The sequence below is a fragment of the Sebastes umbrosus genome, chromosome 7 (genome assembly GCF_015220745.1).
Source record: "Sebastes umbrosus isolate fSebUmb1 chromosome 7, fSebUmb1.pri, whole genome shotgun sequence".
Classification (NCBI taxonomy): domain Eukaryota; kingdom Metazoa; phylum Chordata; class Actinopteri; order Perciformes; family Sebastidae; genus Sebastes; species Sebastes umbrosus.
Genome location: NC_051275.1, coordinates 7,092,470 through 7,114,133, shown reverse-complemented (window position 1 = coordinate 7,114,133; position 21,664 = coordinate 7,092,470). Strand labels below are relative to the sequence as shown.

At 40.9% G+C, this 21,664-nt stretch overlaps 2 protein-coding genes across 5 annotated transcripts in view; one reads left to right on the top strand and one right to left on the bottom strand.

Moving 5' to 3' along the window:
* On the top strand, window positions 1-19,115 carry ccdc150 (coiled-coil domain containing 150). Of its 3 annotated transcripts, none has more exons than XR_005207482.1 (19): window positions 1-480; window positions 708-886; window positions 1,495-1,563; window positions 1,670-1,786; window positions 1,867-1,996; window positions 2,931-2,974; window positions 3,072-3,164; window positions 3,502-3,597; window positions 3,689-3,813; window positions 5,094-5,268; window positions 5,376-5,444; window positions 5,540-5,611; window positions 5,733-5,813; window positions 6,865-7,031; window positions 7,116-7,209; window positions 10,663-10,811; window positions 10,908-11,031; window positions 11,364-11,488; window positions 18,871-18,886. XR_005207482.1 is itself a non-coding variant. In XM_037774257.1 (19 exons), exons 1-19 carry the CDS (start codon window positions 123-125, stop codon window positions 19,003-19,005), a joined length of 2,328 nt encoding a protein of 775 aa, XP_037630185.1. In that variant the 5' UTR covers window positions 1-122; the 3' UTR covers window positions 19,006-19,115. The 3 variants fall into 3 exon arrangements, 2 of the variants coding, with proteins under 2 accessions (XP_037630185.1, XP_037630184.1); XM_037774257.1 differs by having other exon boundaries at window positions 5,540-5,608; window positions 11,435-11,488; window positions 18,871-19,115; XM_037774256.1 differs by having other exon boundaries at window positions 11,435-11,488; window positions 18,871-19,115.
* Window positions 19,067-21,664, bottom strand: part of LOC119490785 (endothelin-converting enzyme-like 1) — a 58,039-nt gene continuing 55,441 nt past the window's right edge. The window contains exon 19 of one of the 2 annotated variants that reach the window (XM_037774253.1): window positions 19,067-20,614. In XM_037774253.1, the coding sequence (XP_037630181.1) occupies window positions 20,515-20,614 (100 nt within the window). In that variant the 3' untranslated portion in view covers window positions 19,067-20,514. The remainder of the gene's footprint in view (window positions 20,615-21,664) is intronic. The other variant, XM_037774254.1, reaches the window with a different exon arrangement.

The following is a 21,664-nucleotide window of genomic DNA, read 5'->3' as shown; positions in this document are numbered from 1 at the left end:
AACCCACCTCCACCTGCAACCCACCTTCAACCCATCCCCACCTGCAACCTGCAACCCACCTCCACCTGCAACCCACCTTCAACCCACCCCCACCTGTAGCCGGTCCCCCTGTCTGTCTGGGAATGTCCCGCTCATCCACCCCGCTCCTCAGTGTTGGGGCCCCAGCAGCCCCAGAGACTCTGTCCCTGCTGCACCGGCGCCTGATGTTGGCCGAGGAGGAAGCTGAGGCTCTTGCTCAAGACATGGTGGCACTGGGGGTTTCCAGGGACCAAATCTTGGGATCTACTCAGAGAATGGATGCCAGTCAGCGTCCTGTAAGTCCTCTTAAGATGCATCGGGTCCCTGGGGCTGAGGGCATGCTGTGGCAACAGTGTGACTCTCTAGGGAGCCGGGTGTGTCGCATGGAAAGTCTGCTACAGACCCTCAAACTCACCATCTTCCGCCTGGAGACTGAGAGAGAGCTGGACCCCTCTCACACAGGTAATGGCTGATATGTAATCCTGTTAACTAACTGAGATAAGGGAAAACATTAGGTGATCTCAAGTCACTAAGTGTATTGGTATATTACAGTGGCAGCTACAATTTGGATACAGCTATGCAGTGGGATCCAAACAAGAGCAGAAAGGGGGGAGGGGCACTTAAACACAACACAATTAATGTTTACAACACTAGAGCTATGGATATTAAGTCTATTCTTCCCGGTGCAGCTCATCTGAAGCAGCAGCTGGCAGCGCTGCAGCAGGAGAGTGAGGAGGAGCAACAGGTCTCCAGGTGGGAGGTGATGAAACTCAGGGACAAACTTCAGCAGGCTTACCAGGAGAGAGACGAAGCTCGCACAGAGGTGCAGAGGCTGGGGGAGACAGTGGAGGTAGCTACTGCCGCCAAGGTAATACTATAATTCAGTCTATTTACAGCTTGGCTCTTATTTTTGTACCTTTTACTCTCAATTTTCATTGTAGAGATAAAGACATACATCTCAAATTTTGGTTGGGTCACTGATTCTTAGAAATCAATTAACTGGCTTTCTTGGCTCTGTGTGGCTTTTCACTTCACTGTTTCTAAACTTTCAAAACTAAAAGAAAACAAACAAATCTGAAAATGTAGCTATTGCTGTTTTGAAAAACAGATCAGATGACAAGATTACGAAAAGGCAAGAGCACAAGAATCAGTGTGAAATTCAGATTTTGAAAATACAATTTGTTTTTCTTACTTTACTTACTTTATCAGCAGCCCATTTCTGTTTTCTTGCCAATTTTTTCTCTCTTCTTCTCTTCTGAATGCTAATGTGCTTATTGCTGTGCTTATGCTATCTTGTTGGTGCTGCAGAAAATATGAGGGGGTCATAAAATCTGAGTGAAAATCTTTTTAAACAGATGTGTTCCTCTTAAAAGGAATAGTACTTCATATTAGCAAAAATGCTTTAGGTGCACAGTGAGCACTGCAGCGATCATTGTGTCATGGCTTGTGATCATTACCATTTGTCATTTGCTCCAGATGGATGTGGCTTTTGCTGCCGAGGAGCTGAAGATTGTCAAATTAGAGATGAGTCAGAAACTGATGGAGGTGAGTGGCTAATCATTTTCTTTTACTTTAGCCCTTTAATCCCTCCCCCACTGTCAAACATCATCATAATTTTATAAGCCTGTTAACGAAACGTCCCTCCGTTCAGATGAAAGAGCAGATGAGACAGGAGTCCGGCCTCTCCGTTGAAGCCATGAAATCTCACTGCGAGCTTCTCCAGCGTGTTGAGGAGATGGAGACAGTGGTGGACACAGAGAGGAGACAGGTACATTGTAAGAGAGCTCACTGAGTAATTAGAATGTGTAAAAACAGCAGCTGACATGTCGTGTGCCTCTGGCCTCCCAGGCTCTGCTGCTGCAGTCGGATTGCCAGGCCTTACATGTGCAGGTCCAGACCAGCCGGCAGCAGCTGGAGGAAGAAAAAGACAGAGGCCGACAGCTGGAGGAGCACCGTCGGCAGCTCAAAGAACAGACAGGTTAGAAGTGTCAAGGGATACAAAACCAATCTGCTGTGGCTGTGTTACAACCATCGCAGAATGCTGCTGTAAGGCTTTTGAGGAAAGAAAAGTACACATTACAGTATATTTCACCTGCTGACAGATAAGTATTGAACAGATTCTGAATGCTTTTGGTGACCTACTCTAAAAGCCGTAAAAATACTCCCTATCAACCTGAATCATCAAGTTAAGGGCTAAGGCTACAGCTAGAAAACAGAACAAAAAAATCACAATTTCTCAGAGCCAAAGGTGACATCTTCGGTGTTGCTTGTTTTTTCCAACCAACCGCCAAAACTCAACATTTTATTTGCAATAAAACAAGACAGAGAGAAGCGGCAAATTCTCACATTTGAGAGTCTGGAACTAGAGACTGGCATTTTTGCTTAAAGGGAGACAACAAAGGCAAAAATGGACTGGTCAATTTTGACATTTTGGGCTGTCTTGCTTCGATAACATGTCTTCTTTCAGACCAGTGGAAAGAAAACATTTATTTTACTACACGTTGTCAATTGCATCTGTAGATTTTTCCTAAATTAATGAATGCCTCATTTGCATATTTCAACAAATAAATTTCAGAAAACTTGTAAAACAGAAAAGAAGTGTATAATTCTCCCAGTCTTTGTGCTAGGCTAGCTAACCGTCTCCTGGCTGTAGCTTCATATAGGGACATACATACTACAGTGGTATCAGTGTTCCCAAAAAGGAATTGCAAACTGTAGTGTATCTTAAGGAAAGGCTGACATTTATATTGTTTATTTATTTGTTTTTATTATTTATTTTACAAAATATGAAACCAGTTCTAGCTAAAAGGTTAGTCATGTACTACGCAAATCATATTTACATTCTTAATATTTCCCAGAGCTACACATGATATTTGGATGTTGAACGGCATTTTTCTGTTTCATTTCCGCAGCGATGAAGGACTCTCTTGTGTCTGAGTTGAAAACCGAACTGAAAGTAAGTTGAGAAAGACGATGAATATTTCTTCAGTAAATTCTCATCTGTGTTTCTGTTTGTGAATATTGTATATACTATATGTGTGTGTTGTATTCAGAGTGTTTTTCTGGTCCTTCAGAGGCAGCAGACAGAAAACAGTAAACTCTTGATGGAGGGCAGAGAGCTGAGATCTGCTGCTGACAGAGTCCAGGTCAGGAGCCTTACAGGAATATATCTTGTCTTCATCTGTTTTATTAAGCCATGCCACCATGTTAGACTGAGGGGTTCTTGCACCACAATCAGGGGGGGACTGAGAAAAGTCAACTAACCTGAAAGTTACACTATGTTTTCTAAGCTTTGAAATATGACTGAACTGTTGAAATGTTAATGAATTACAGTAACCCAAATAACTTTCCACTTTTGGTGCCCTTTTGAAAACATTGGTTATCAAGTGCAATGTAATAGTGTTACATTCTGCTGATGTATAATGCCCTGCACTCTTCTTTATGGCTGTTCGTATGCTTACTGTATATGTATATCATAAACAGACCCTGAATAAGCAGCTGGAAAGTCAGTGTTCCCAGCTCAGTTCTGCCCTACGTTCACTCTCAGTGGAGAATGAAGAACTGCAGGCCAACTTAAAGGTATTACGCACACGCACACACACGCACACGCACACACACACACACACACAGCATGACTCTCTCTTCCCTCTCTTCTCTCTGCGTCTCTCAGGGAGAGAGGAGGCTGGTGGTCAAGGAACTGCAAGAGCGCGACCTGCTGCTGGAGTCAGCCAGACACAATATCCACACTGAGCTGCAGGTGGAGCTAACAGATAAATTTAGCCTGCAGCTGGAGCTGTGAGTCTCAAACCACTACACTTTTAACTAATGATATTCATTTGTAAATGTGGTTAATCACCATGATTGTTACCAAGTGGCAGAGCTGATGCGCTATCTTTCACACCATGTTATTGCTGTAATTATGATATAAATGGTAGGAAAAATGAACAAGTGACATGCTGTTTGTAAGTGTTCATTATGTTACTTTTTAGTGCAAGACTTACATAAGAGAGGTTTCCGGTGGCATAATCCTGTCTGAGTGAGGATTCTGTGAAACTTTAAAGATAAAACATAGTAATTGTTGAAAGAATGGGGCGATTAAACTGAAATTAATATCAGCATGATAATAGTATTATTTCCTATTGTTGATATATATCAGGATATGTCAATGGTATTTCTATTTTTCGTGCATCAGTCTAATTAACATTGAATTATTTGAGCTGTAGTTTTTTGGTTTGAACAGCAGATGGTGCTGCTTTGCTGACTTTGTGCTTTGCATTACTGACTGTACTGTTTACCTGTATTAACAGGGCGGTTTAGCAGCAATCTAACACCACCATAAATTACATTTATATAACCACAATAACAAAAAATCGATTTTGGCTCTTATACTATTATAGTAAGTTAATTAAGTGGTTACAAAAAAAAGATCATATTATGTAATTGCATTCACTTCCGTCAAGACGTCATCACTTTATTTATGTTGACGAAACTGAAAAGTTCTATTCATTAAAAAAATTAGAAAAATAAAAATACAATAATAAAAAAGACTAACTCATTTAATACACCTTATTCCAATAGAGGATTCTGTTCGAGGATTTGTAATTTTCTAGGGTGATAATGTCGGGGTTGGGGCTCAGCTTTTCTTAGATACAAGTAGGGGGGGCTCAAGGGAAATAGGTTGGGAACCACTGTCATAAGAGATGGGTGTTAGTGGGGGAGGAGAAAAAAAAGTAACATTAAAAGGGTTAGACAGGACTAGACAGATATATTGGTTTGCAAAATCTCAGACTGATATTTTATATTTGTCCTTTATTAAAAATCAAAGCCAGTCTCTGTCATCCATCTCTGATATGAATCAGGTTTTTTTTTCAGTTTTTGACTCCTCCTTGGTGTCATCATTTAATGAACTGTCTCCCTGTTCTCCAAACCCAAGCACTTAAAAATACTAGTATACATTTGGCATTTAATGAAGAGATTCACTATCATCTGAGGGTGTAACATTGACGCTAGTGATGTATTTTGGACATTTTTGGAAGCGCCTTTTTAGATATAAAAAAAAAAGACTTCTTTTTCAGAGAGAAGCTCAAAGGCGAATACGTACAGCTCCTGCAGAGCTCCTCCATTGCACAAGAGACAGCGGTTACTCAGAGGGAACTATTGGAGCGAACCATTCAGAGGCTACGGGAGGAGCTGAGCACGGCCACAAAAGAGGGGGCAATGAGGAAAGACCTGGAGGGTTCAAAAAACGAGGTATAGTCAACAAATGCTATACAATTTTTTTTTGCATGAGTGTTGTACAATGAAGTAAAACAATCACTCTTTTGTGTGTCCCTGTCCCTTCTCTCCTTTGCCACCAGTTACGTCTTGTTGTCACTAAGTTGGACGATGAGAGAAGAAGTCTGGAGACCCAGCTTAGTGAGGCCAAGGTATGCTTGGCTAGAACACCATCCCACCCTATGTAATATCTTATATACATTTGCCTGTTGGTCATAGTACTGACCTGTGAACCTGTGATTGGCAGTGGGAGGTGGGATCTCTAAGCTCAGCCTTACAGAGCCAGCGGGATGAGAACAGGAGGCTCATGGGAAAGGTGGTGAGAGACATTACAATCAGCATGTCATCTGTCATTGTGGATCTACTTATACACACTTAAAGTATTTTTAGGTGTATGGACCAGTTGTTCAGATTCGGTGTGTGTTTGTGGATGTATGTAGCATTCAGTGCAGCATGTGGACAAGATGCTGAAGGACCTAACTGACAAGAACATGCGAGACCATGAGAAAGGGAAACTTAAGGTACAACACACACAAACACTGACACCCATTTTGGCCTCTCATTTTTTAAATTATACTTAAAGCTGCAATGGGTAGAAATGGAGCAAATATGATTTTAAAAAGTTATTTTTATAAAATGGTCACTATATCCTGACAGTAGTGCATGAGACAGGTAATCTTAATTCCTCGGTGTCCTCCTGTGCTCCTAATGGCATCTGCAAGATTTCACAGACCGGAGGAAAACAACCAATCAGAGCCGAGCTGGAGCCTTGCCGTCTATGAGCAGCTGTCAATCACTCGCGAACTCCGATCAAACGGTCAAACTAGGCAGCGCTGATCAAATATGAATCAATATTCTGTTACTGTAATGCCTATTTCTCTCCTCAAATGTTTTCAGAAACATCTTGTAGTGTACTGTTTAGCTGTAAAAGGAGAAAGTTTGTGACAGGGCCGCCATGATGAGATCAGTTGAGGAAATACCAAGCACCGCCCACCAGCCAGAGCAAACTTTCTCATTTTACAGCTAAACAGTACACTATAAGATGTTTCTGAAAACATTTGAGCTGATAAATATGCATTACAATAATTGAATAGTGATTAATATTTGTTTGATGCTTGATCGGAGTCCGTGAGTGATTGATAGCTGCCTCCGTTGAATGAACAGCCAATAGGAACGCTCTCTCTCTGAAATGACCTGTGATTGGCCAAAGTCTCCCGTCACGGGCTAGATTTTTTAAAGCCTGAAAACAGAGCCATGAGGAGGTGCAGCAGTCTAGTTATCTCTCAGAACACTTGAATTACAATACGCTGAAAGGTTATCATGGAATTTTTACCCAATGACGCCAAAAACCATAAACCCATATTACTATGTTGGCAGTTCTTTATACGAAACAGTGCAACAGATTATATTGTAGGCTTCACAGACTTTTACTCCGGGTTGGCAACAAAACCTTGAACAACACTGACAGGTCTATATTGCCTTTCTTACAAATAGCCAAAACGATTGGTTTAACCTTAATACGTCCTCTGAGTGTATTTACAAGTAAACCGAGTCACTGGTCTTGTGCTGTAGATCAGTGAGCTAGAGGCCTTGCAGGATGTCTGTGGTCCTGCAGGGGGCATCGGTCAAACCCTTGAAAGCATCCTGGCCTCCCAAACCAGACTCCAACTCAACAGTCAGACCCTGCAGCAGGAGCTGGGGGGGCGAGATCAGGAGCCGTCCACACTCGAGAAGGACAGGTCAGAGCCGAGCGGGGTTCACAGACACTGCATGGCAAAGTTTGACTTTCGCGATGTTACATGTTGCTTTCCTCTGTGCCGCAGGCTGCAGGCTCAGAGAGAAATCAGGAAACACCAAGTAGAGGTGGAGAAACTCCAGCGACTTCTGACATCGACTCACTCCAAGAGCAACAGAGCTGTAAGGACACACCATTTCTTTAACAGATGCATTCACATACACACTTTATATAACCAATCTGAAGACACTGGATGGGTATTGTTGTTTCTGATAAATCTAATTAGAAATTTACACATATACTTTTTATATTTTTTAGATGAAGTTGCTCATATTTTGTCATTATTCATGTCAGGAAATATTTATATTCACCTTTGAAATATATACTTGAGGTGACTGTAATAAAGAAGATACATTTTTCTAAGGCAAAGCAGCACTTGGGGACTGCAAATTGATTGAAAAGAAGGAACTCTAAACTATTTAAAAATGAGATTGGTAGAGACTCTCATGTCCTTGCTCTTCTCGGGAGGTCAGCAGAATAGGTAACTAGTGTTAGTTAGTGAAAGGCCAGTAAATGTAACTAATCTGATGTAGTATGTCTGGAGTGCTGTTGTTCAGCCAGGAGTTAATGAAAAGATTTGATCTTCAATATGCATTATACACCAAAAATATTATATAGAAATCACACTCTTTTAACTCACTTTAATAAAGGAAATTCCACTTTTCTGAGGCCTGGAATTGTGTGTTTACATTTTACTTTAAGTTTTTTGCCATCTCACCTCGGTCTCTCAAAAGCAGTCAGAACAAGTCATTTTGAGACAGTTGGTGTAGCTGTGCAATTATATAAGTCAAAACTAGATGTTGTTCAGTTTCAGGGTCTTTTTCTGTATAGATTACAGGTGAAATATAAAGGTATGGGTAGGACAATTCATAGAACACAGCAATGAAAACGATGAACAAGTGAGATTATTTCTGTTTCCGAAGTACTTCTGTTTACAAGACTTGATTAATGACTAGGCCAAAGGGGCCCCAAACCCTCAAGGGCCCTGAAAGATAGAGGCTCACAACATGTCAGTTGTTTTGTTTAAATTAAAGCTTCAGCAGGCAACAAGTTTTTGGCATCATTGGGCAATTCCATAATAACCTTTCAGCATATTGTAATTCAAGTGTTCTGAGAGAAAACTAGACTTCTAGCCCGACTTCTAAAATGTAGCCCGTGACGGGAGACTTTGGCCAATCACAAGTCATTTCAGAGAGAAAGCGTTCCTATTGGCTGTGCTCCAGCTGGTGGGCGTTGCTTGGTATTTCCTTAACTGTTCTCAACATGGCTGCCGGGTCACAAACTTTCTCATTTTACAGCTAAACAGTACACTACAAGATGTTTCTGAAAACATTTGAGGAGAGAAATAGGCATTACAGTAACAGAATATTGATTCATATTTCATCAGCACTGCCTAGTTTGACCGTTTGATCGGAGATCGCGAGTGATTGACACGTGGCTCTCATAGATGGAAGCTGGATGGCTGACTCCAGATCAGCTCTGACTGGTTGTTTTCCTCCCGTCTGTGAAATCTTGCAGATGCCATTAGGAGCACCGGAGGACACAGAGGAACAGGATTTTTCTCAGATTACCTGTCTCATGCACTACTGTCAGGATATAGTGATCGTTTTATAAAAATAACTTTTTTTTTAATCATATTTGCTCCATTTCTACCCACTGCTGCTTTAATTGAAATATGTGTAAATAAAGCAAAACATCAACTGAAACAATAAGGGCCTCGAAACACTTTGAAATTTTGTGAAATACACTTAGTAGCTTTCTTTCCAAGAGGGGAGACGAGAGGATCAATACCACTCTCCTGTCTGTACGGTGTGCCAGACTTTTTCTTGGCCGGACACAGTCATTTCCTCTACTGGTTGCCTGGAAGACAAGACTCACTAGTAAATCACTGCACCCGGCCAAGAAATGATCCAGCCCATAACCCCTCGTAAAACCACAACATGTTGTTTTTACACTTCATCTATCTTTTCTACGGATTAAACAAACCTAATAAGCTGTGTTAATTAGTGAGCTTTAGAGGTGCTGGAAAACTGATTTTTGTTTCCTTTGGATAGAGCCAGGCTAGTTGTTTCCCTCTCCTTATGCTAAGCTAAGTGAAGCAGCTGCTCGCTGTAGATTCATATTTACCATGAGAGACATATAATATTCAGGCGATAATTTCTCATTTTTGTGCTGTTTATTTGTCACGTCCCTGGTGTGTGAAGGACTTAAAGGGGACCAACACCTAAATGAAAAATTCCAATATGGTATTTCCATAGGAAAGTTCATTCAATACTTGTGAACATGAGCTACTCTCTCCCAAAGCCAGAAACCAGAGAAGTAAGTCTCAAACATGTGATGTCATAGGCCCTGTATATCAGACCGGCAATACGTCATCCAGGGTAGGCTCACAAGGTCACGCCCCCTTTTAGGGAAACCAATCCCGTGTCCCTCATCGAAGGTAACAGAAGAAGTTGAAACATGTCTCCAAACTTCTAACTTTAAACAAACCGGTAACAGTAATAACACTATGCTGAAGAGTTGCTGTGTTGTTGGTTGCACCAACAATAAATCCAAAAACGCTGATCTCTGATTTGTTCCCCTGCCGTGTCCTAAAAAAGATATAACTGAGGGGCGTTATTGCTCCAAGCTATAGACCAGACCAGCATCGCATCATTGCCGAGGCTGCGCTCCCTTTTAGGGGAAAGAAACTCGCTGTCACAGGAGAGAAAATGGAAATGAATGAAAAGCTGTTGTGTAGCGGCTTAACCGAGGCTTTCACACTGAGATTTGAGGCACATATGATACGTTAATATTCACTGTCAGTGTTGTAAATGGTTAAGTGATGCTGGTGACAGTGACTAGCATGGCTAGCTAACGTTAGCTTGACGGTGAGGCTGCTGCAGTAATACAGTCATACATTAACGTTATAGCAGCATCAGACTGTCGTCTCCAACTAAATCTCAGCCTATCGATCAAACAGTTTGCTAGTAACATGTTGGTTATTTACAGACATCACTTAGCCTAACGGGATTCAATCAAATATGTAGAGATGTCTGGATAAGCAATATTCGGCCACGGTGTTAGATGGGGGAAGACTGAAGGGACATGACGGCGATCAACCTTAATTTATTAAGGTATTACGATCGGTCAGATTCAGGCAAGATCACAAAATAATAATTAGACATGTGTATAAAACAAATGTTTGTATAACAAGAGATGGATGCATACGAATTAGTTTTGTTGAGGCCCTCATCAAAATCTAGTTTTAAGACCTGTACTATTTCCGTTTCTGTTGTGCTTACATGGCTTATATTCCTAAATACATTTCTGCTGAATTAAATTACAACAAACTTAGAAGAGTGAGGTGTTTGTATACTATTGAATACTGTGCTCTAGGCAAAATATAATGAAGGTGCCATGTATAGTCTGCTGTGTGCCTTATGGGAACTCAAAGTTGACAGGTTACACACACAGTGCACAAAGAGCTAGGTTCCCCTAGTGGGTTAATCCATCTACGTTCACAAAATGTTTGTATAATTAAAACTGTGTATATACTGTGTGTGTGTGTGTGTGTGTGTGTGCGAACCTTCCAGCTTGAGTCCTTGCAGAAGGCCTCGGATACAGCCAAAGTGGACAACAAGAGGCTGGCCCAGAGTTTGGAGCAGTCTGTGTTGACCAACAGCAGTTTACACCGCAAACTGGAGCAGGCCAGAGACCGGTACCAGGCTGCCATCACACTGAGGTGACATGTGTGTGACATGACATGTATGTATGAGCAAGACATCTTATATGGCATGTATTAATGACGTCTTGCATGCTGTCACCGTATATATTGCAGAGATAAGGAGCTGTGCGAGGCCCGGATTAAGATCAGTCATTTGTCTGAAGCACTAGGCGCTGTAAAGCAACAAACTAGGGAGGACTATGAATCTTCCATGAAGATGCATCGAGAAATCTCAGAGGTACCATATGGCAGAAATCTTTCATTCTGTTAGATTATTATTTTTTTTTTAAGGAAAGAATTTCTGTGATTTCAGCTATAGATCCTGTGCAGGTACAAGATATTCCAGTGTAAATGATCTTGTGAAGTCCCTGATTAAACGGTATCCCAGCCTCAAATTGGTGTTGAAAGACCTCCAAATAGGACTTGAGATTTAAAGTTGGAAGCAGCCAAAAACAATTCCAAGCTGCTGAGAGATTTACTGAAGTGTGTAAATATGTAAATATGTATGGATATGCATAATCCTTATTGAAAATCCTTACCTCTGAGTACACTGTTTTCTTTTTGATGCAGTGTACAAAACAGTAGAGGCTGCCAGGCTTCATCACAAGACTCTTTGTTTACATAATGCATGCTTTCTGCAGGAGAAGGAGCTGACTGACAGCAAGCCCCCGGAGGTCAGGATGGACTGCCAGCAGGTAAAAATGTCTCATTTAATTTTTTTTTCTCCCCTTTTCACGCATTAACTTAACTTGAGATTTTTGGGTTGTAGCGGGCTCAGTTTTAAAGCTAGAGTGAAGGTACTGGCAACATATGAAACTAGAAAACCTAAGGAATTATTATATTATATCCATAGTTCTAGTGTTGTAAACATTAATTGTGTTGTGTTTAAGTAAGTGTTGTGTTGTGCTCTTGTTTTGATCCCACTGCATAGCTGTATCCCAGTTTTAGCTACCACAGTTTTAAAACTAGAGTGAAGATATTGGTATCATGAAATTAAGAAATCCATTGGTACCAACCATGTCATACTAACTTGTCGCGAAGGCTAAATAGCTCCAAACTTACGCTAAATTTTGGCGAGGAAAAACTGGCATGAGCATTTTCAAAGGGATCCCTTGACCTCTTACCTCAAGATATGTGAATGTAAATGGGTTTTATGGGTACCCACGAGTCTCCCCTTTACAGACATGCCCACTTTATGATACTCACATGCAGTTTGGGGCAATTCATAGTCAAGTCAGCACACTGACACACTGACAGCTGTTGCTGCCTGTTGGGCTGCAGTTTGCCATGTTATGATTTGAGCATATTTTGTTATGCTAAATGCAGTACCTGTGAGGGTTTCTGGACAATATTGTCATTGTTTTGTGTTGCTAATTGATTTCCAATAATAGATATATACATACATTTGCATAAAGCAGCATATTTGCTCACTCCCATGTTGATAAAAGTATCAAGTACTTTAAAAATCTCCCTTTAAGGTACACTTTGAACGGATAAAAAAATGTACGATTAATTGGTGATTAATCGTGATTAACTATGGACATTCATGCGATTAAGTATTTTGATCTCTTGACGTGTGAGCGTCGCGAGTTAGTAAATGGCGCCATCATGCATGTAAATGTGGCGGTGTGTGGTGTCCTCTCTGTTTAAGCTTTATGTATCTATAGAAAAATTGCAAGAAACAAAAAAATTATTGGCTGGGATACATGTAACTATCGCTAAGCTGTTGTTTCAGAACCATGGACAACGCTGTTTGTTGTGCATAGGAGCTGGGGTTACGTGTGCATGTGCGGTGCTGTCCGTAGTACTGAAACGGAGTGAAGAAGATCGATAGACAGACCGAAAATGTAAGTTAGTTAGGTTTCTTAGCCAGCTTGCTATTCGTGGTTGTAAAGAGAGAGAGGGAGAGAGAGAGAGCACTGAAAGCCACAAACAGCTATTTCTAAGGCCTCCCCCTGTTGATTTTGACAGAGAACCGTTCATAAGTTAAAAAAATATTTAGCCGCTCTGTTAGTGCTACGTTCTTATGTGAGTACTCAGATTAATAAATATATTCTGTGATTTTGAAACAGTAGCCTTATGCTGTTGTTATTTGGCCTTTCTGAGGCTACTGCATGGTTAAATCAATTCATTTTATTTCATGATTTAAATTTTTTTTTTAATTAATTAAATTTTTCACAACCCCCTCAGTCACTTCACCCTGGCCTGGCCTGCGTGTTGGACTGAAAAATTGTTCTGTACTAATGCGTTCCGTGGTCGATGCTTCCAGTTAAATGTTTGCCCCTCTTGATGTCTTATACTGTATGAGTGGAGGGCATTTTCAGTTGCATAATATAGCTATTGATTTTCTCAATGGAATGCATCTGACTTGTTCTCTCATGATCAAAATTAATATTTACTCCAAATGAAGGGTTTAATTTAGAAAAGTGTCATGGTCTTACATACATATTAAGATAATAAATTGAAAACCTCATTGTCAGCAAAGCTATCAACAGAACTTTTTTACTCCCTGAAGAGCTGACATTTAGTTTTTTTTGCTTGTAGAAAAAGACTGACCAAGCTTGAAAAGGATTGTTTGTAAAAGAAGATGTTGCACTGCACCACTGAAAACTGACATTAGTTGAAATTCTCAGTGTGTTGTGTCTGGTTCAACACAGCAGCTGTAATAAAGTTGCTTCACTTCAGCGGGCTAAAGACATAATTAAAACAGGATCAGTCCATGGAGCTGTACAGAGGAGACAAACAGATCTGCCTCAGGGTCACAGTTGTTACTTTACATCCAGATGGATCAAAATGATTCAGAGAGTTTAAACTTAGAAGTCACTGAACTGCAGTGGATATGAGTACATAAAGATGGCGGTTATCTGACTTGTTGATATCGTGATGTTTGCCTGAACATTTTTAATCGTAAGATCTGTGATTATATAGATTAATTTGAATCTTGTAGCACAGAAAGTTCAAGATTTACTAAGTGGTCACACCAATCCCATCGTCTTGTGCCTGTTTGGTCAGTCAAAGCAAATACCTGGTGCATACTGCACCACGGGGAGCTCCAGAATAATTTGTTTTCCATCACCTTAATTAACAATTGATCCTGAGGGGTGTTTTATAAAGACGGCTGAGAAAAGCAGAGCTTATTGTTAAAAGCAGGGCATTAAATGTGTCTAAGAGACTGAACCAGGATTAAGCTGTTTCATTAAACCATCTCAGAGCTACGATGAGATTAAAGGACTGGTTCAGGAACTGCTTGGTCATGACTTTGAAACACAGACCTGAGTCATCAAGCACAGGTCACATCAGTTCAAAGCGGAGATAACCGACATGTAAAGGCAAAAAGTGGGATGTTGTCGCAGAGCAGCAATTATTTCGCTCTCCATGTCATTTTTAATTACAGCAAAATTAAACAATACCGCTGCCACTGACAAAGCAAAAGGGAACTTTTGGCAGCATGTAGACCAGCTGTGAACTCAGGCTTTGACACAAGCAGAGATGAACTTGGAACAACATGACATTATAGGACCAGGATGTAGAGGGATCTATTGGCAGAAATGGAATATAATATGCATACCTATGTTTTCATTAGTGTATTACTTACTTAGTCCTTGTTGCGCCTAGTGGCACATAGGGCAAGGACTAATGATCTCCACTCATCTCTGTTGTTTGCTTTCTTCTCAATGCTGTTCCAGCTGTATCCTCTCGTCTTCATCTCTCCTTCGATGGTTCGCCTCCAGGTTGTTTTGGGCCTCCCTCTTTTGCGTTTTCCCTCCGGTGTCCAACGCAATGCCACTTTTGTCATGTCATCAGATGGTTTCCTTAATACATGTGCAAGCCATCTCCATCTTCTTCTTATCAATATTGTTTCCATGTCTAAGCACTCTGTCGTTTGGTGTAGTTCATGGTTTGTGATCTTTCTAGGCCAGAATATCCTCATGATCTTTCTGAGGCGGGTGTTGTGAAAGCTAGAAAGCTTGCCTATGTCTTTTTCAGTCATTCTCCAGCACTCGGCACCATATAGAAGTGCTGATAGTACACAGCTGTTGTATAACTTTAACTTGGTGTTTCTAGTTATGTGTGTTGACTTCCAGATGTTTCCAAGTCTTAGAAATGCTGTCCTTGCTTTTCCTAATCTAGCCATAATGTCTTGGTCAGCTCCACCATCTGATGTTACCCGGCTTCCGAGGTATGTGAAAGATGACGTACATGTCAGTTGTTGTCCATTTAGCTTTATGACAGGTGTTTCTTTCATGTTGAGGGGCATGACTTCTGTTTTCTTGATGTTGATCTTAAGTCCCAGCATGCTTGCATTCTTCTGTAGTCTAGATGTTTTGTCTTGCATGTGACTTGGTAGATGTGATAGGAGAGCAAGGTCATCAGCATAGTCTAAGTCCTCTAAGTTGGAAAAGAGGGTCCATCTGATGCCAGTGTTTGAGTTGTTTAGGGTTTTTCGCATTACCCAGTCCACAACTACAATGAACAACAGGGACGACATCACACACCCCTGTCTCACTCCTGATTTAACAAGGAAGCTAGTGTCTTTCGTGCATCCTACTATGCATCTGAAGTCAGTGTAGAACACTTTCACAAGTGATACTATCTTTGCTGGTATTCCATAATGTCGGAGAATTTTCCAAAGACTGTCCCTGGAGGCCTTCTCGAAATCAATGAAGTTGATGATGAGTTGTCTCTGCCACTCTGTACACTGCTCGATGATATTTCTTAATACAAAAATATGGTCATTGCAGCTTTTTCCTTTCCTAAATCCTGCCTGTTCTTTCCTCAGTATGTTGTCCACTGCTGTTTTCATTCTGTTCATCAATATTTTGCAGAATATTTTGCTTGGGATGGAAAGTAATGTAATTCCCCTCCAGTTGTTACAATTGGTTAGGTCTCCTTTCTTGGGTAGCTTGATGATGGTTCCTTCTTGCCAAGTATTTGGGATGGTGTCATTTTGCCATATCTTCTCAAACAATGGATGTAGAATGTTAGCCGCAATGGTTGGATCAGTTTTAAATAGTTCTGCTGATAGTTGGTCATTTCCTGGAGCTTTTTTGTTCTTTAAACTTTTGATGGCTAATTCGATTTCAACTCTTGCGGGTGCCTCGGTGCTGATTTCTAGATCTTCGTCGGCTTCAGATATATCTGCTGTTGTTTCTGTCTCTGCTCTGTTGAGCACCTCTTTGAAGTGTTCCGTCCATCTAAGTTGTTGTTCCTTTTCTGATGTTAACATTACACCGGCTTTGTCTCTCACTGGCATACTCCTGTTGTTTTTCTTTCCACACAGTTTCTTCGTTATTTGATAGACCTGCCCCATCTTCTGTTCTGTAGCTGCCTTCTCAGCCTCTCTAGCTAATCCATCTGTAAACTCTCGTCTATCCTTTCTTAAGGCTTTTTTGACTTCTCTGTTACATGCAGAATATTGTTCTCGGAGTCTTTCTTTCACTCTCTCTGAATGTGTCTGGCATATTTTCTTTTTCAGGTCTTTTCTATTGTCTATCAATTTCCAAGTTCCAGGTGTTATCCATTCTTTGTGCACCTGTCGTTTGTAACCCAAGACTTTCTCGCTTGTCTTTCTGTACACATCTTGCACTTGTTGCCACTGATCATTTACTGTTTCTATATTGTCATCCTCTCTATTTAAACTATCTAAAGCTTGAAATCTGTTTCTTAGTTCCAGTTTGAAGTCCTGTTTTCCCTTTGCATCCTGTAATTTTCCAATGTCAAATCTTCTTTTGCTGATGGGTGGTGACACAGATTTCATCAATTTAAGCCTGAAGTTAGCAGTAACGAGATGATGGTCACTTCCTACATCAGCTCCTTGTCTCACTCTGACATCTTGCAAAGACCTTCTCCATTTGCCATTGATCATTATATGATCAATTTGGTTCTTGTCTTTTCCTCCAAGTGACACCCATGTCAGTTTGTGGATATCTTTGTGTGGGAATAAAGTTCCACCTATCACAAGGTTATTTAGGCCACAGAATTCCACAAGGTGTTCTCCATTTTCATTCATAGTGCCACAGCCATGCTTCCCCATTATCCTCTCGTTTCCCAAATTTTCTCCTCCCACTTTTGCATTAAAGTCTCCCATAATAATTGTGAGGTCTTGCTTTGGGATTCTTTCTATTTCTGCTTGTAGCCTCTCATAAAATTCCTGTTTCACCTCTTCTTCAGCGTCATTGGTTGGGGAATAGCATTGAATGATGGAAGTCTTTATCGGCTTGGTGTTCAGACGTGCTCTTATTATCCTCTCGCTGACTGGATGGTATTCAATCAAGGATTTAGCAGCTTTCTTATTGAGAATAATAGCAACACCCTCCCGATGTTTGTCATCCTTTCTTCCAGAATACAAGATTGACTCTCCGGATTGTGCCACATTCTTTCCAAACCCTGTCCATCTACACTCACTGATACCAAGGATGTGGAGCTTGTAGTTCTTCATTTCCCTCAACATCTGTGCTTGCTTTCCGGTCTCATACATTGTACGAATATTCCAGCAACCTACTTTCATCAATGATCTTTTGCCCAGAATACTCTTCCTGTTGTCAGCTTCCATTTGGCTTTCACTGACGACATTCATGCTAGCAAAACTCTGCTGGTACTCTGAGGTTTCAAGATGAGTCAACATATTATTAGTCCTTGTTTCCGTAATCACATTATTTTTTACAAGAAGAGGAGATTACCCTCTTGTTCAACCTCCATCCTGGTGGACCGGGGTAATTTATTTATGGTTTCCTTCCAATAGATGGGTTGCCTGCCACAGCTAACGAGCCCGTTCTGCCCGTGATTTTGATTTCAGAGTGAAACTTCTCTTAGATGAGTTGCCTTACTAGGCTACGGCTCTCGTCTCGCCGACTATTTGACCCATAGCTGGGGTAAGGTTGGGTATCTTTTCGTCTGGCCACTACCCATCCGCCTGTCCGCCAAGGTTGCACCTACCTGGAGTTCAATTCTCCAGACGGCATAGCCTTCAGGGTCATTGTGGCACGCAAACCTTCCTACCACAATAAGGTATATACCCACAGGAAGGTTCATTAGTGTATAACGACCTGAAAATAAGAATCATTGTGTTTTCGTTAACTTAGAACGAGCCCTTCGTATCTACATAGGGAGCGGGTCCTCTTCACGGAGTCTTCCTTAGGGATGTTAATAATTAACCGTTTAACCGCTAACCGACATTAAGCATTTTAACTGATTAACACCATCGGTTAAAACTGTTAAAAGAAATTTTAATAATTAATTAAAAAGCTGAGAAAAACTCCTTACTTAAAGGAGAAAAGCTGGTCCACCTTAAGAGTCCACCTTAAGAGAGTCTGAGCCGGAGTTACAGATACAGGGAGTTGTAGCCTCGTAGCATTTATTCACCGACAAATAAAGTGTACACACACTGTCTGCAACACCTACGTTCACAGCTATAACGCCACCGACAACACACACACGGTCTGTCGGAAACTTGCTGAAGTTACGCCGCGCTGACAGACCGTATGTGTGTGACAATGGTGAGCACGAAGCTACCAGCAGAGCTACAGCTGCTAACATAGCACAAACACACACATTGTTTGTCGGTTAACGGTTAATAATTGGTTAACGAGGGTTGGTTATCGGTTAAGAAAATGTTTCAAAATTAGCATCCCTAGTCTTCCATGTTGCTCCGCCATGTTCCTACGGAAGCCTAGAATGGACAAACCAAACACTGGCTCTAGAGAGAGCTTTTTGCGTTTTTTCTAGGGCTGTCAATCGATTGAAACATTTAATTGCGATTAATCGCATGATTGTCCGTAGTTAATCGAACATTTTGTATCTGTTCAAAATGCACCTTAAAGTATTTAATACACAGATATTTCATATATATTTCCTGAAATAGTGTCCACTTTAAACCGAAAAAAGGTATGAGTTTAGATTTTAAATCTACAAAAGGTGCAGCCCATGCAGCTGTAAGGAAGAACCCTCAGGGAGGAACTAGGAAAAAACAGTGTTTCAGACTGGCAGATCGATCGTAACTGGTTTAACACTCCGGTTCGCACAGCTTGTTGATGTTGGCCTTGTGAATGTGTTGTTTGATTCCTGCTGGGTTTTGCAGGTTTTACGCAAACGGGAGGCAGAGTGGGAGAGGTGGACGTCTACCATCCGACGCTGGGAGGCCAAGAGAGAGCTGGCTCACATCGCTGGAGGATCCAAGCCTGTGAGGACACAGCTGACAACACAATCACACTGATAAATAAGCAACGTATGTCCCACAAGCACGCACCTGAACACTGAAGACTAAAACAACATGACACAGTGATCCTTTGTGTTTATTCAAACATTAAACGATGACCAACAGAGAGGAAGAGATAGCAGCCATGTGTGAAATAGCAGCTATAGAGTCAGACTTGTGTGTGTGTGTGTGTGTGTGATGTCCTCCATCTATATCGATCCGAATTTAATGATGGTCAGGAGGGAAACATGCGCTCTCATCAAAACAAACTGTACAACCATAACCATATACTTCTCCACTGTACAAAGAGTCATATTTTTTTGTAACAATGCAGATTGTTTATACAAAAGTATTTTTTTTGAAATAACACTTCGTACAAATGTATGATTCTCCATCTACCATAGTTGCACTTTCTTATGTACAGAGTGTCGGCTTGTTATTTGGTGAGTTAACTGTAAATATATCGCGTCTTCACGCTCTCCCTCTCGTTGAATCCCAGGTTGTATAAGATCACTCAGGTTCATTAGGAAATACAGAGATTTGAATAATCCAATAGCAGACAGGTTCTTCCGTTTCCAGTAGAAAGGGTTCTCAAATCAGATCATCCAGTAGGGTCAAATTGTTCTTCTTTTCTCTTTTTTTCAATCCAATGTTTGATAAATATACCAGCTCCTTTGTGATTGTACTGTAGACTGAAGAGTTGAATGTAGATAGATGCAAAGATCCTCCATTTGGCGCCGCGCTTTGCTACAAATCCTGAGAAAAACATCCGCCGTGAGTCCACCTTCTGTTTTCTAAAAAAAGTTGACAAATCTTAAAAACCGTACAAACACTCACATTAACAAGAGACCAATGCAGGCAAACAACACAACAGTCATGACGGCTGAACAGTGACCATTGCTCTCCGCGGCCACAAGAGCGCAGCATTGCGAGACAAATCAAACTCCAAACACCAAACTGAAAAGACATCAGCGTTTTGGCAGGCACAAGGATGCTACTGATCTCAGTTAATTTTAAATTGGACAGGGACTGAAATCACTGTTGCGGCCAATCTTTCATCGTCTGATTTACTGAAGTTTTTTCTACTTGATGCTACAAAGAAGAGAAACAATTGAGGAAATATGTTGCTTAATTAAAAAACAAATAGCTTATGAATTCTATGCATAATCTGCGTGATATTTCTGCTAAAATAGAAAAATAGATGATTTGAAAGTAAATTTGAACATAGAAAAATATATATAATCAAATAATATACATATCAATGGTCACGTGACCCATGCTTTAGATTGGTTAGTACAGACAATGGACAGTTGTATAAACTTCCTAATTGAAAACATGTGTACAGATAATGTTGAAAAGATACATTTCCTTCCTGTATCTTCTATAGGCAAGAATAGGCTTTATGCACTCGGTATCATCCTGTTGGCTCTGATGAATGTGTGATGTAGGACAGGTTGTGTGATGGGTGGGAAGTGGGGGCTGTGAAGATGAAGTTCATCCCAAGGTCAACAGGTGGGCGTGGCGAGGTCACCACACGGAGCATTTGTCCACGGGGTTCATTGGGGAACTCTTTGGACAGTGGAAAACACGGGCAAACTCATCGAACTGGGAAACACTGCCAATCACTCTGCAGGGGGAGGAAACACATGAAAGTTCAGTTGTAATGTGGAGACCATGAAACATCTGTGCCTCCACATATGAGACAGTTTTAAGTAGGAGAGGGAAAAAATGTATTCACCTATGTACCGCAATTTTTTTCTTTACGATTTTGAAATTGCTTTTTTAATGCCAGAATCGATATATTTGCTTCATTTGAGTCTATGTGGAGGTAGAAGGAAGTTACTGCTATTATTATTATAGTAACGTGACGTCATATCCGTTCCGTATCCGTCAACCAAAACAAACCTCAGCAAGCCGAGACGAGAAATTAGAAAACGGCGGAGGGTCCACGTGGATGCGACCTGCACCCTCACATTTTAAATCAAGTGTGGCAACCACTACACATCGAGTAAAGTATGGAAACACTTTGGGTTTCACACATTGCCAGGCAGAGCTAGACATCACGGCTAAAGCTGCATGCTAACTCTGTCATGGACAGGAAACGTCATTGTGTTGAGGTAACGTGCGTTCAAGCCGGCCGTCACTCTCATCTCCGTGAGAAAATAAGGTAACAAAGGGAACTGTATATACAAAATACATATATGGAAATAAAATTGATTGGATTCACAAAAAATGTGAAAAATAATTCCTGACAATGACTGATATATTTCTCTGACTACATACATGCTGAAAATCAAACATATATACTGTATTAATTTAGATATTTTCTACAGTAAAGGTCTCTAGAAGTGTATGATTCAACTTTTTCTCATGGTCAGTGTTAAAAAAGTTAACAAAAATCGTAATATCGAATCGCAATTCTTGTAGAATCGCAATACTTAAATATCGCAATACATATCGAATCGGCGCCCAAGTATCGTGATAGTATTGAATCAGGAGATAGGTGTATCTCCAGCCCTAGTTTAAAGGTGCAGTGTGTAGGATTTGTCGGCAACTTGTGGTGATGTTGCAGATTGCAACCATCTGAAACTTCTCCAGTGTGCCAAGCATGTAGGTGAACTACAGTGGCCGACACTGAAACGTGAAAACGTGAATGGTCCTCTCTAGAGCCAGTGTT

Bases quoted from the DNA above. Each gene is read 5' to 3' on its own strand.
- ccdc150 (XM_037774256.1), top strand. From the start codon at position 123: ATGTCCCGCTCATCCACCCCGCTCCTCAGTGTTGGGGCCCCAGCAGCC. The intron at 481-707 runs GTAATGGCTGAT...TTCCCGGTGCAG, and splicing joins GCTGGACCCCTCTCACACAG to CTCATCTGAAGCAGCAGCTG. The intron at 1,787-1,866 runs GTACATTGTAAG...CTGGCCTCCCAG, and splicing joins TGGACACAGAGAGGAGACAG to GCTCTGCTGCTGCAGTCGGA.